Raw genomic sequence first — 16,308 nt, 5'->3', positions numbered from 1 at the left:
GTATATAATCCCATATAGGATGCGTTTGGTTGAGTTAATTAACGATGCAGTAAAGCACTTCATTGTACCGGCGCGCGCATTTCAAACAGAAATGCACAGCATTAATAACTACTGGGACTGTCCTATACATAACACTGCAATGAGAATATTTCTGTTATAAAACGTAGTGAATTCTCTGGGTTTAGTTGTTTTTCAGCGCGCTGTTGTGGAAGCGTCAACAACGCATTCTGACCAGCACAGTCAAGTTCGCTTGTGCATTCGCGTCATTTTAAGCATATGTAAGTCGTAATATTAAGTTTTTGAAGTATAAACATCTGATTAAAGTCATATAGGATGTGTTTCGTTAAGTCAATAACCCGCAGTGCTTCACTGTACCGGTGATCATCTTCAGTTTCAGCACGCTCTCAAACAGGGGAAGAGCATCCACAGGAGTTATACCCCTTCACCTATGCGTGATTTTGTGCTAATATAAGTTGTAATATTATATTTATTTTGTATAAATATCTGATTGTTCTCATATATGATGCGTTTAGTTGTTAATTAAACTTCTAAGCGCTTCAGTTTATGGTTGTTCGTTCATTCTCTCCAGCTTCAGCGCGCTCTCAAACAGCAACATTATTCCTAATAGACTAGACTAATATTACAGATGTTTACTATTACTGTAATATTAAACATATTTTTTTTTTTCAAAAACACAGAAGCATTATTTTTTATAATTAGCACTTTTATTGTTCTCGTATCATTTCCATCAACAATATGGTTTGATTAAAACCATTTCTTTATCGTCTGTGCGGAGGTTATTTCATGCACTTGCATTCTGATTCTTTATTATGCAGCCTAAGTAATGCTGTTCAATTACTTGTTTGCATGATTTAGGTATATTATTTTTATTTTTTAGACAATATAATTTTTGGTAACATTTTACAAATAAGGTCTCATTTTATTAATGCATTAACTATCATGAACAAACAGAGAGCAATAACCTTTGTTTCTTTTAGTAATAAAATGTTTGTGTTTTGTAACAGTCCATTCACAGTTCATACCTAATGTTAAAAGACACAACTTTGGGTCTGAATATGTTGAGATTAACATGAACTAAAATTAATAAATCCTGTTGAAGTATTGTTCATTCATTGTTGGTTAACTAATACTAACAAAAATTAAACCTTATTGTAAAGTGTTCAAAAAAAAAATTTGGCCATAGGAGTGTAAAATTAATTTGAAATAGGCTACTGTAGTGTATGGGTTTGATTTATGTTGAAGTGTTTGGGACATGGCTTTTAATGGTGAGCCTTTTGTTTTTGTAATCAGGCTCTCAGAGTTTATTAAAATTTGTATTTAGATTTATCGGCCAATATATTGGTTATCGGCTTTCAAATATTAAGAATTATCGGTTATCGGTATCGGCCAAAATGTTCATATCGGTGCATCCCTAGTCATTTGTATTTACTGAATACTGAATTGTGTTCAATGTTGTTACTGTAAAGATATTATTGGTGTTTTGGTTTTTTTTTTTGCATGAGATTTCTTTCAAAAACATTAAAAATAGTAATGTCAAATCTTTTGATAATTTCAAATATAATAGGCCTTTGTAATGTGCCTTTGGCTCTCACTTTATATTGTTAACTATATTCTAAATAAACTACAACAAAATGTATTTATTTTGTAAATTTTGTAAAGACTTCCCCTCTCAGTCACATACCTGACTTAAAGGCTCATTCATTATGCGGCTCATTATGTGTTCCTTTGTCGTCTCTCAGGTGTAAATCACAGCATTATTCATGATCAGTCACACCCCTTCGCATACGGGCGTTGTAAAGTAAAAGTGTCTTACAAAATTTACATCAATGTATTTTTTTTATGTGAATGAGCAGGCACAATAATTCTCACATCAGTTTGAAGCAAAAGATTGAAGCAACAACGCCCATTAGTCAAAAGTCTTGTGGACACTTTTTTTTACGTTATTCTCTCAAAAATATAAGCAAGTACATACATGTTGCTCAGTTATTATGGTAGCCCAGTTTGTGCTGAATACAGTGTAATGACACTAATTAATATGTTCATAAGCAACTGAAAAAAGCACAAATGTCAGAGCATGTCAAAACTTCTAAAGGGCCCCAAAACTGTGCAGTCCTCTAGGGGTTAAACGGTTACACTGCCTTAGAAGTCTGTCCGAAATCAGTTTTGTGAGGTGCTTAATGGACAAACGCTGCCTTACAAGTCATTGTCTGATAAGGCAGCGAGGCAACAAGTCAGCTGCCTAGGTTTTCTCTGACAACCTGATTTTCACATATTTTCACTTAAACGAAAATGAGTAATTTTGCTTTGGCAACAAGCTATAAAAGTTTTAGTTAATGATAATGGGCCTGATTACAGTTAAATTTAGTACGGGGGTAAAGAAAGCTCTCTCAACCATCCAAAAATGTTGTGCCGAACATCAACTCTACACATTATAAAAATCACTGTTTTTCGAGACACTAAAATAATATTGAGGAAATAAACAGTGCTTGAATAAATGCCCATGGCAAACTGAATCTTTGTTTTGTACTTTGGATTGTGAATTATTGAGCTGAGTTAAACAGGCACTTACCCACAGCAGGCGCATCATACTCATCTCCCAGCAAGATCTCAGGGGCAGAATAAGCCAGCGAGCCACAGCTGGTGGTCAGCTTCTTTCCCGGCTGAAACTTATTACTGAAGCCAAAGTCGGTGAGCTTGACCAGGCCCTGTTTCTCAAAGAACACCACATTCTCTGGCTTCAGGTCACGGTGAACCACATGCAACCGGTGACAGTACGAGATGGCGTGCACTATCTGGGCAAAATATTTCTTTGCCAGCTCCTCATTCAATCCCTCCTCGTGCTTCATGATGTAATCAAACATGTCACCGCCATCGCCGAGCTCCAAGATCAGGTAGAGCTTGGTCTGTGTGTCGATGACCTCATAGAGCCGAACGATGTTGGGGTGCTGGACTAGTTTCATACAGCGGACCTCCTGGAAGAGGTGACCAGTCGCGACCGTGTCAAGCTTGGTCTTGTCGATTACCTTGACTGCCACTTTTTCGCCGGTGAAGACGTGACGCGCCAGTTTGACCACGGCGAAATGGCCGCGGCCGAGCGTCTTGTCCAGGTCATACAGTCCAGCGATCTTTCCGTCGTACCCGCGCTTGATTCCCGCCATGATTGCTGGTCCTCCGGTGGGATGGAGGGGGTGTGGCCCCTGGGAGAGGGGCGGGGCTTAAACCGGAGGAAAAATCCAGCTCACTTTAGCACATTGGCTGGTAACGGCAATCCCATGATGGTAGGTTCCTGTTAATCAGAGATATACCAGTACAAAAATTAGTCATAAGAACAGTCATAAATTGATAACAGTCAAAATTATCATTTTATAATGTTTGTAATCTTGCATGTTGATGTCACATTGAAGACCTTAAAGCTCTATAGGGGCCAATGACTTTCCGAGGGCCATTACATTAACCAATTTTAGCCCATGGGTAACCAAATTTGCTGAAGGTTTTACCACAGTTTTTCCATCTATAAATACTGTGGTGAACAGATTTTTTTTATTTTTTATAAATAGACATCTAAAAATATCTTTAGTTTTATATAGACCTTTTTAATATGTAGACGGTTAAAGGTAGCTGCTCAAGGCACTTTACAAGAGAGGGCAAAAAAAAAAAAACTAAAGTAAATGTACAGTCTACTAATCATGCTTGTTAAACTGTATAAATGTCAAATATTCAGTTTGTCCAATCAGAATCAAGCATTTCAAAGAGCCATATAATAAACGATTTTAACTTGGGTTTAAGAGTCGATTTTAACTCTTTAGGCTATTCTAGTTTAAAAAAATAAAGAATTCACATGTATATATAGTCCAACAGCAGATTTCACTGAAACGGAGTAATCCCATCATGCCAAGGAACAGAGTGGTTCCACTGCCACAGGCCTTCAACATGGACCATCATAGATTTGTATTGATTTCCTCTCGTTAGTGAAAAAATAAAAGCCACATGTCTGGCAAGTAAGCTGGTGCTCCAGAAGAGAGGCTGCCTCCTAAAAGGGCTGATTCAATTTTAGTGGCATTAACCTCAGGCCAGTGCCGGAGATGACTGCCATGAGAGAGCAGCCATGACTTTCACATGTTCACAGCATCCTATATATTCACCTTATCTCCAAAAATCATGTCACTCATCAGGAAGAAATTAATGGAGGGTGCTAAAAAACATACATGAAAGTAACAAGATTATTATTTAGCACTATATTTTACATTTTCTGAAAGAAATTTGAGTGGTGATTGCCTGTGCAAAACTTGATACTAACAATTAATTGACACCCGATTAATTGTCGATAATCGTTTAATTGATCAAACGGATCGATGGTCGATTAAGCAAAGTCATCATTTGAGATAAATAAAACAAATTAAAGCTGCGAACAGCGATGACGGGCCCAAGCCGGTGGCACCGCCACCCCGGTGGCATCAGCTTAACTGTGCACGGCAGGCAATAAGCATTTAAAGGTCCCATGGCATGAAATTTTCATTTTATGAGGTATTTCAACATTAATATGAGTTCCCCTAGCCTGAATATTGTCCCCAAGTGGATAAAAATGTTGATCGGTGTAAAACCGAGTTCTGGCTGTCTTTCTCTGCCTTTGAGAAAATGACAGGCCAGACTAGCCAATCCTGAAGTCTCCTGGTTTGACGTCCAAGCAGGAACGGTTACCTCCCTTTCCTCCGCCCAGAGAATCTGGCACGCCCATGCAAACGCTCGAGAGATCATGGGTTGTGAACGAGTGAATGCTGGCAGTTTCTCAGTGTTTGGATGTACAAATGAAAACAGAAGTCTTTTTTCAGTTCCTTCTGATCTGTGATCATTGATTTCTTATGTGTAGCTAATTATTTATTATTCGTGCACACATTGCGGCTTCTCTCTCTCCCGACAGAACGGTGTTTTCGTGTTTTCTATCTTGTGAGTCAGTGTTTTTGTACGTCCTCGTCGCGTCTATCTGTTCTTAAATGTGCATACAGTCGGGAGTTTCTGCTTAACATTGGCAGAGCCACATCTTTAGAGATAAACCTCACGCACGCCGAAGCTCAGCCTTCAACATCCCCGACCCCCAGTACTGCATCTGGCCCACAGCGGAGGCACCAAACGCGGCGTGAGATTAAGCAGAAGGGGGGTAAGCGTGAGGGTATCCGGCTAGGCTAGCCAGCTTTCCCCACAATAAACTGGATTACATTCGATTACTGCTGTTGTGTCTTTGATTGCGCTGTGTAAGTTACTCAATGCGCGTCACTGACGCTTTTCATATGATTGGAACATATCTAGAAATAATGCTTTAATCAAACTTACTAACTCGTTCATCTTGCTGTAATGGTACATTGCATGTGTTACAAAGTTGGTAGAATAATGATGAAGACGGACTCGGCGTGACTGGGACTCGTGTTTATTCAGAACTCTCAGATACAAACACAATAAACTCGCGCTGACAGACAGCGCTCTCACAACTCAGTAGTTACTATAAATAACTATGTTAGCAATCGCTCCGTCTCCGTGATGTCTGGTTCGAGAACGAATCATTCTTTTGAATCGGTTCTTTTTAGTGAACCGAACCAGTTCACCAAATCGGACTGAATCGTTCTAAACGGTTCGCGTCTCGAGTCAGCGCTGATCCATAATTTACTAAAGTTACTAACTTTCTGACATGAGTGACTGTCCCTCCGACTAGAAATAAACTAATAACCTGAAGTATATTCTAGTAACTACAACAGTTCACCCTGAACTGAGACATGCTGACAGAACTGATGAGAAGTGAACTCAGGTCCATCCGTCTCTCTGGCAGCAGCTCGTGCTTCGTAGACCTCGTTAAACCACGCCCCCTCCGCTCATTTCAAACGCAAAGATGTCAGCCAATCACAACAGTGGGCGTTTTTACTGAAGTCTCACAGCAGACACGCCTCTTGAAACAGGGCAGTCAGCCACAGGGCAAACAGCAGTATAGACAAAATGCCTTTTATTTCTAAATTATGACATTTTATGATGTAAAAATCATACTAACAATATAAGTAAACCTCAGGAAACATTATAAAATAATAGAAAAATGCCATGCCATGGGACCTTTAAACAGGAGAATATTTTAGAATCGCTCGAATATGCCACATTTACCGCAGCAACTGGTGCCACTATCACCACAAGCCACACCCATGATGTAATTTAAATGTAGATGAATTTTAATGTCATAGGATAAAATAGATCACTTTCAAATATGTGAAAAGTTATCTTTTCCTGCTCAAAATTTTGTAAGTCCAGAAGGCCAGTGTTTAATTCAAGGCATTTGTATAGTTCTTTTTTTACTTATTCACACTAAAGTGATAGTTATTTGTGATAGTCTATGATATGAAAGGGGTAAATTATCATCATCAAGAGAAAATGGCACACAAACTCACAGGGTGAGAGAGAGACCCTCCCACACACACACACACACACACACACACACACACACACACACACACACACACACACACACACACACACACACACACACACACACACACACACACACACACACACACACACACACACACACACACACACACACACACACACACACACACACACACACACACACACACACACACACACACACACACACACACACACACACACACACACACACACACACACACACACACACACACACACACACACACACACACACACACACACACACACACACACACACACACACACACACACACACACACACACCTGAGCCGGAGAGTGAGGGGGGAGGGGAAGGACTGAGAGAGAGGCACTCTGCACATTGAACAAGATTCACAAGATTTTAACAACAAAAAGAAATAAAATCTAAATGGTGGGAGAAAGCTTTTTTTATTTCACTCTGAAAACATTATTTTGAATATATTTGAAATCAATATGTGTGGTCCAATGTAAAAAAATACCAGAGAAGTCGGAAAAAAAAAAAAAAAAAAAAAAAAAAAAAAAAGAATAATCTTTAGGGGAACAATAGGGCTCTGCGCCCTTTCAGGGCTTGGGCCCTAATAATCACAGATAGAAGTCCTGTGATAGTTTATAGTTCAGATGTAAACACTGATATCTAGGTAGGATGGACATGGCCAAAAATACACTGCCCGGAACAAAAAAAGTCGCTGTTTGGATTTAATTTGGTAAATTCTTAAGAGTCAATGATTGGATCATTACTGCAGTGATTATTATGTTTCTAGCATGTTATATGTTTGGCAACAGTTCTTCCAACCCTAATTGATAGAGAGTGTAGCTTTTCATTTCTTAAACAACCATTTAGGAAGACACATTATGGCCATATTCCAAGATGACAATGTCAAGATTTATCAGACTCAAACTGCAAAAGAATGGTTGGGAGGGAGCATGTAGAATCATTTTCACACATTAATTGGCACCTCTGAGTCCATACCTTAAATTCACAGAAAGTCTTTGGGATGTGCTGGAGGAGACTTGACAGAGTACTTGACTCTTGCATTGTCAATACAAGATCTGGACCAAAAATTGATGCACCTCTTGATAGAAATGCAAGAGTCAAGCACTCTGTCAAGCCTCCTCCAGCACATCCCAAAGCCTTATAATGAATTTAAGGTCTGGACTCAGAAGTGCCAATTCATGTGTGAAAATGATTCTTCATGCTCCCTCCCAACCATTCTTTCACAGTGTGACCCTGGTGAATCTTGACATTGTCATCCTGGAATATCGCCATGATGTGTCTGTTGCCAAACATATAACATGCTAGAAACATAAAAATCACTGCAACAATGAACCAATCGTAGACTCTTAAGCATTTGCCTGTTTAAATACAAACATTAACTTTTTTTTTTTGCGCGGGCAGTGTATTGTCAATATAAAATAAATGTTTTCCTTAACAAAATCTATATCTAAATAGAAAAAAAAGGATTTCTTAGTTTCTGCATGATCTAACAGGTGATATTGTTTCAAATCTTGAAAAAAGTTTGTGTTGCCTGACTATGACAAAGAGTATCTTCAGCACAGTTTGCAGTGCAGACTGCAATATTAATAATATGACATGTTTTGCTTCTTAGAAATGCACATTTGGCAGTAGAGTTGACTGTAGTAGTAGCTTGAGCTGGGTTGCAGATGTATTTTTATGTTCATAAAAAAAAAAACACTAACACCTGTAAAAAATTGTAACAACCAATTTTTATACGGTAAAACTTAAATATTCTGAATAATACATAATACTGGTGAAGTTAGTGTTACTACAGTAAATCCATGGTAAATGATGGTGATTTGTAGATTGAAAAGCCTTCTGACTGTAGCACACAGTGTTTCTCCTGTTTACCGGCACCGTTTCGTTTGGCTTGAACAAAAATTGTTAGAGGTCGCGCTGGTGTTAAAATAAAATAATAATTTTATGTTCTACAGAAGAATGAAAGACAAAGTTTTGCAACAACATCCGGGTGAGTAAATAATAGTGTTGTCACGATACTGGAATTTCGAACTTTGATACAGTACCTTGAAAAATATCGAAATTCGATATATGCCATATATATTTGTGGGGTTGTAATCTCCCAGTCGATTAGTCAATGAGTTCTGACTCGACCAAAATTCTGATTTGTCGATTTTTTGCCGCGTTTATTTAATCAGTTTTGCCATGTTCATTTCATCAGGTGGAAAGCACTCATTGCTAATGGGGGTGTTTTTAGAGCACCCCTGTTTCACAGGTAACAGTTTGTCTTCAGAACACCCCCCTTTGTTTTCAATTATTTTGGATTAGCCCAACCCACTGGAGAAGAGAGAGAGATTGAAGTAGGCTACTTTGATGTATATTATTTATTTAATTGTGAGAGCGTTTTCCTAGTCAGTCCTCTTCTACCATCTAACATCGGCAGTGTGGCAGCATTTTTTTTAAATAGAAAATGGGAAAAAAGTTGAATGCAAATTTTGCAAGCAACAGTTTGCATATCACAGCTCGATGACAAACATGTCATATCACCTAAAAACGGTAAGCTAACTTGTCTGCGTTAGGTTGCCCCGTCTGTTTTGAGTAGGCTATTTGAACATATCAGAATTGCCATATTTCAATGTTTTTTATTTGGAGCCTAATGAGCGATGCGCTGGTCCCACTGTTTGTATTAGTTTTGAGCCTATGCTTTATTTTTCAGTTATGCACTTTATTTCGTTTCTGCTTTTGATCTGGCTTGTTTAATAAATAATCCTGTTTTTATTAAAGTGGACGTGCCTTTTGTGTTTAAGAGTAAAAGCTTTAAGTTAATAGTCTATTCGTGTCTCAGCCGCGAAGCTGAGCTCCTATGTTCGAGCTGCACAGAGTGGCTGAAATGATGGTGTCTGTCAGTTATTATAATACATATGACAAAAACAATTTTCTAAATTATGTTGCATATTCCTCACAAGTTCTTTTGATGATATCACTAGTTGACAACATAGCCTATGATTTCCGAAAATATAGTACTATGATATTGCGCAGATGCACGTGATGCAACGCGGTCAGAGCTGACAGACTTGTGTGTCAGACTCATTTCAGTGCAAAATAATCAGGTCAAAAACGATTTAATATACTGCAATTAGTCTACTAATTTGTTATGTTTATTTATAATTAATTTAGGCAGACAACAAGGCTACCTACCAAGTACTGCGCACAGAGTGCAGCTAATTAATTTAAAGTTTTTTTTCCCCCTAATTTAATTTTTAGTCCATTTTAAGTTGAAAATTTCAGGACTTCAGTCGACCAAGATTTTCTTTGGTTGACTACAGTCCTATATATTTGTATTATTATATTTTTTTGATAATTTTTTGATAATTTTGTTTCAAAAGCTTACACAGCACAGGGAGGCTTTATTTGAATCTTTGAACTAAATTTACAACAAAAAAAGACAAGTAAAAAGTCAATAATAAAATAAGAACAAATAAACAAATTGAAAACAACAGCACAAATAAATGCAATTGGGAAAAAACACGGCTTTACGTTTTGCAAGTGGTTCTAGTAGTAAATTCAGGTAAGAAATACTACAGAAATTAAAGTAATCAAATGTTAAATGGATAACACTGGATAGTCTTCATTTTAAATACAGATTAATGCTTATAGTTATTAAATTATTCAGTATTAGGGCGGTAAGGGCGCTATCACTTTACAGGAACACGCTGACTTTTTGGGACTTTATCTTATTCCCCATATCCCCTAGAGTTAGATAAGCCCATACATTCCATTCTCATCTCCGTGCGTGCCATAACTCTGTCTGACGCACCCACCACTAGCCTAGCTTAGCACAAAGAATGGAGGTAAATGGCTCCAGCTAGCCTACTGCTCAATAATTGTCAAAATAACGCCAACATTTTCCTATTTACATGTTGTGATGTGTATAGTTACATTGTGTACTAAGACCGATGGAAAATTAAAAGTTGTGATTTTCTAGACCGATATGACTAGGAACTATACTCTCATTCCTGCGTAATGACCAAGGAATTTTACTGCCGTACCATGAGTGCAGCGGCGCAATGTTATTATGCAGCACCTGAAAAATAGGCTAACTTCCATCAACATAACCAACGTGTAAAAGACTTCATTGTGATTTATCTTCGTTTTGTGTACATTTTTGACATTTCTGTGTTTAAATAGGTTTACGGTCTGCATTATCTGTCTTAATAAGTAGGGACTTTTATTTTGACGGATGTTGTAGTCTACGGAAAGATAGTGAGAGCTTGCGGTTCATGGGAGTGGTTAAGACAGATTTAAAGTTTGCAGTTTGTTAAGCACCCCCCGAAAAGGCATAAGGTGTGTATGTTCTTGTTTACTGTAATCTGTAATGAGTATGTTTGTGTATTTCACTGTATGTTAATGATAATGCTATGAAGAGAGAGAGTTTGTGTACGAGGTGTTAATGCGCACTTCTTTGCTTTGTTTGTTCAGCTCTTACAATGATTTTTTGGAGATCAAATGGTTTCAATAAACTCCATGAAACATCAGTAAAGTTTGGCCATCATTCGGACAGGGTCCGCTACACAACGTGACAATCTGCTTATCTGCTTGCACAGAGAGCTCTGGGGACTATTATCAGGTGCTGCATAATATCATTGCGCCGCTGCACTCATGGTACGGCTCAAAGTTCCTTGATCATTACGCAGGAATGAGAGTATAGTTCCTAGCCATATCAGTCTAGAAAATTACAACTTTTCATTTTTCGTCGGTCTTAGTACACAATGTAACTATACACATCACAACATGTAAATAGGAAAATGTTGGCGTTATTTTTGTCACTTATTGAGCAGTAGGCTAGCTGGAGCCATTTACCTCCAGTCTTTGTGCTAAGCTAGGCTAGCGGTGAGTGTGTCAGACAGAATAATGGCACGCACAGAGATGAAAAGGGTATGAATGGACTTATCTAACTCTGGGGGATACGGTGAATAAGCTAAAGTCCCAAAAAGTTGGCGTGTTCCTTTAAGAGCTTATGCACTGATCCAATATACTGTTGCACAACATGTGTTTTCTTTCTCAACTATTTACATTCCAAAACTTGATTGTGATCACCTGAATACTCGCCAACACCCGTCTTGACTTTTTGACATAAATTTGTATGCATTTGACCTTTTAAGTGCAATAAGTCACTCATTTTGGTACTTGCGACTTAAGCTGTTTGAAAGGCGGCTTTATGAGCGCCACTTATATAGATAGAACTAGTGTGAGTATGAAACTATTAAAATTATGCGCAATACAAGCAATATTCAACCAGAGTGAATGAGACGAGTGAGTGAGAAAAGTGTGTCACTTCTCCATCGGCGAGAAGAGACAGTGAAAATGTGCATCTGGTATCAGTGTATTGATACTGCAGAAAAGGTTTAATGAAACCATTTCAGAATCGATACATATCGAAACGTCAATATTTTTGACAAAAGTAAATAATGACAGATTTTTTTTTTTTTGGTGAACTACACCTTTAATAAAGTTCCTAAATGTATAAATATTAGATGCAGCAGCATATTTGCCTTAGCAAACACCATAAATTAGTCTGCAAAATCCATTAATTTTACATAGTGGTTTCATAGTACATGTATAATAGCTTGGTTCATTAACAATGAACACTACAGGGCAGGCCACTACACCATCTTTTGCTCCTCAACCAAAGGAAATGCCCTTCTCTTTTCATAAAACAGAGCTTGTTGTGGTGTTAGAGGAGCAATTGTTCAAGGATTTGGATCATTGTTCTGCCCCCTGCACTAGTGATTATGTTGTCATCATAAACAGCTGATATCGATAGCAAAACCCACATTGATTGAAGTGGTGAGAATTTCTAAGGATAATATTAGTATGTATTTATCAAATCTGGACTTCTTCCAAACAAGGCGGCCCAGATGCTCCAAGTCCTTTTGTACACAATAAAAGTGTGAGATTACCACAAATAGCATTTCAGACTTCAGCTTGCCTATTGAACAGCCTACAGCAAAGCTTAAATAAATCAAATCCCGCTGTAATGCCAAATACTGGCCAGCTACCAATTACCATGCAGTCGTAATGGATTCAAATGACCCCAGACGAACAGTCAACCCCTTCCTTGAATGTTCCAATGTGAAACACTAAAATCAGAATACATTTACAGTCCTTTCACAATTACACAGCAACAGCTCCACCTTTTTGGAGAATTCCTGATATACAAGCATATCAGCCAACAATCTGTCGGTGAATGACTGTCCATTGGCAGAAATGTACAGTAAATGTTGTGTAATATTGCCTCTCTCATTACACAGGTGAGATCAGAGTTAACCCTGTTAGGCCTGACATATGAAATAGTGGTCAGATAAATATATTTTTTTTTAGGGAAGTTTATTAAAACAAAATCTGGTTTATGGTTTGTATCATATTTGATACATCAGGCTTTTAGTTTTATGTCCCATATATTATGATATATTGAGAATATGGAGATCATACTTGAGGAGAAAAAAACAGCTCAATTTTATTCAGAGGCAAAAATATGCAATTTAAATAGCAGACTGTATAGTACAGCAGAGTGCTTACACAAAATGCATAGATATCAGTTGTCACTCACTATGCATAATATGTCTTTAGACGATAATGAAATGCTTAATAATTTTAATGATCAAAGCTCTATAGTTTTTATTGTGAGGGGCCAAACTTATAATGCAATGCAATACAATGATGATTGAGGGATATAAATAAACATTCCTCCAAAAAAAACAAAACAACAACATTTGATACTTACATTGTAGGATTTTTTTTTTTAAATTAATACATTAAAAACATATACTTTATATATATAAAATCTAGGGGTGTAATGATGTTGATTCGATCATGTCACGATTCGCTACATATCACGATACAATATTGGAAAAAGGTTAACAAAAAAAATGTACTGTTGATTAAAATTCTAAATTTGGTATTACAATGGGGGGTGGAAATGAATAGGCTTGTACCTGGTGTTGGTAACCTAAAGCACAGGACAATGGTAACACCAACAGAATAAAAATATTCATGATTCTGAAGCTGAAAATGCAGAATTAATCTAGTTTTAGCCGAATATGCTTACACTCTGTCATTGACTAGATGTATTTAAAATAATGTAGGCCACTTTTTACAGGCAACATAAGACATTTGGCATTATCAGAGACCCACAAATGTTCCCCCACTATATTATTGCATTATATATAGCAGTTTAATGTAGTACTGACACTGACACTAAAACTCTGAACTTGATTTTTTTTTTTCTCATACTATAATTTTTTATTTTGGGTGAACTGTACAAAATACACATTGTCACTATCCACGATACATATTGTTGCAATTTTTATTGTGATTATTTGTTGCAATATATTGTTACACCCCTAGTATAATCAATTAAATCTAGTTTACTTCAGTCAATGTTCTTAAAAAATATCTACCTCCAATATAAAAGTTATTCTGACGAAAGACACGTGTGCCACAACCTGAATAGGCCTTTTACGAACTATCAATCAGACGACAGAAGGCATTACGTAGATTGTGTAAAACAGGTTTTTCAGCAGTTCTGATCATGCTGATAATTTAGAGGCCTTGCATGTCAAATACGATACAGTAGGCTTTATAGGGTTACGGTCTAAGTCATGTACGTGAGCCATTCTTAACCTCAGTTATGGTTATTTCTTACATATTAGCATCACATTCTAACCACAACTTATAAGACAACCCTTTCAAATCAACACATAATAATATGGCCAGCAGGTACAGGCCCAGTTTTACCTTCAGGTTGCATAACATGATTACAGTACACTAAGCTGAAGGAACATGTTCCACACCTTACACATTCCTGCGTGATATGAGACATATTGATCAGAGTACAGCAGTGAACTGAACCTGATCTTCTGAACTCTTACATGCAATGAGTATGAAAGGACTGATGAAGAATTAAAACTCTGAGGGAAGACTTTAAAGCTTCAAGTTGCCCAAAGCATTGTGAAAACCAGTACATGTACGTGTTTTATGTTGACAAAGCTATTAGACAAAAGAAAAATTGCAACAAAAAAATAGACAAGCAGCAATGGATCAGTAATGTGATCACAATAGATGGATATACAATCTATAATACTTAGAGCATCAGACCACACACTCACATCAGAAGCATGCAAAACCACATCCATCTTCTTGATACGATCCTTTAAAAAACAGACTAGTTAAAGTCCATCATTATTAAATATTATTCTAGCATCAATGCTAGCAAAACCACATGTGCAAAGAGAGAGAAGCACCCATGTCTGCTGATGATCATGGACACATCATGTGAAAGCAGACCTGATATGCCCATGCATGCCAGGCCTGATCTGCCCCATAAGCTCCTTATGAGCTCCATACATCCATGGAGAGGAAGAGGATATAAATAATAGCTAACTGGCTACACGCTTCTAACACAGCCCGTGATGATCAGATAAACTGGAACAAGGCCGATCTAGCATCATGTGCCCCCATAGAGCATGCATGCAGCTGTCAAATCACATCCAGATTCATGGATGTTGTTTGACGCACGTTTATTGTGTCTTAAACAGATGCTAACTGGCTAACCGTGTTAGCATTCTAACGCACTATCACACAAAGCTTTGACTTACCGCTCGCTCTGGTGAACATTAAAACCACTTAAAACTCCTAAATGTCCCGGCGGCTGTAGGTCCGAAGACGGGTGAAGCCCGGCTGAGTGTGAGTCCAGCCCAGTGTGTGTGTGTGTGTATGTGTATGTGTGTGTGTGTGTGAGAGAGAGAGAGGTTAGTACTGCTGATCAGTGTGTGTGAAAGGCTGCTGGTGGAAGTGCGACTCTCAGCGCTTCTCGCTCTCCGCCCTGAACCATGGAACTGCACGGAAACATTGAACGAGTCACATTGTGGCGGCCTGCACTGAAAACTCCCATCAACAGAGGGCGTTATGTGGCCTTGACTTTAGTTAACGCTGGTGTAGAGAGACTGCACACGGTTTTCAAATTCATTCATGGAGCCTTCAGCCTCCAACGTCAAATGATGTTGAAATGGGGTCTAACAAGTTCAATAAACATGTTTCATTATCTATTTCTTAAGGAAGGCTAAAACATAATTTTAAAGAACTTTTCTGTCAAATAAAATTATATTTATGCGAACAAAAACCGCGACTGTTTCAAGGACGTAAACAATAACAAACGCGTTGGAATACTACTGCGCATGTCTTGTCCTGAGGCATTTCCGATGGCGCCATTTTTAAATCACATATATGTGAAAACCAAAACAAGCGCGTAACGTACTTTTAGTCTAGAATGATTGAAAATAAACATGACATGAATGAAAATAAATGATGATGTGGAATAACTGCCTTTAAATAAGACTTTGAGGCCAATGTACCCGGGAGAATATTAGTTTACATCGCATTTACATTTAATCATTTAGCAGACGCTTTTATCCGTTATCTGAGGAATACAGGAAGCGATCCGCCATGAAGAGGCGAATGATCACAAAAGTAAATACAAGTAATTTACTATTTGCAAAGATAAATGACCCAACCATATGGTATATCTAGTAAACTAATTGCTATGTGCCAGTATTACTTATTTCATTCGTTTCATTGACTTTTCCAAGCCAGTCAGACAAAGAGCAGTTTAGAATAGAGCATATAGCATATGTTTTAGGTCTTTGAAGGTAAAGGGAACATTTGCAGAAACCTGACAAATGACAATATGCAAAATAAATCGCAAACGTCATGGTTTTAAAGTATACAGTCACTGATGTGCAACGCAACACACACAATAAAGAAATGTGGTAATATTCCAGAATAGTATGTAGTAA

General features: G+C 37.7%; 1 protein-coding gene across 3 annotated transcripts in view; it reads right to left on the bottom strand.

Annotated features, from left to right (window-relative positions):
- The window catches only part of snrka (SNF related kinase a), a 77,978-nt gene extending 62,638 nt beyond the window's left edge, over positions 1 to 15,340 (bottom strand). For all 3 annotated transcript variants that reach the window (XR_013818089.1, XR_013818090.1, XM_079837924.1), the window contains exons 1-2: positions 15,112 to 15,340; positions 2,591 to 3,307 (exon numbers count right to left, since the gene is read on the bottom strand). Coding sequence is in view for 1 of the 3 variants with exons in the window: in XM_079837924.1 (XP_079694050.1) it covers positions 2,591 to 3,179 (589 nt within the window). In the remaining 2 variants the exon portion in view is untranslated. The remainder of the gene's footprint in view (positions 1 to 2,590; positions 3,308 to 15,111) is intronic.
- Positions 15,341 to 16,308: the final 968 nt, after the last annotated feature.

Source organism: Gobio gobio, assembly GCF_949357685.1.
Source record: "Gobio gobio genome assembly, chromosome: 15".
NCBI classification, from domain to species: domain Eukaryota; kingdom Metazoa; phylum Chordata; class Actinopteri; order Cypriniformes; family Gobionidae; genus Gobio; species Gobio gobio.
Note: the sequence above shows the minus strand (reverse complement) of the source record. Positions and strands in the feature narration are given on the sequence as shown.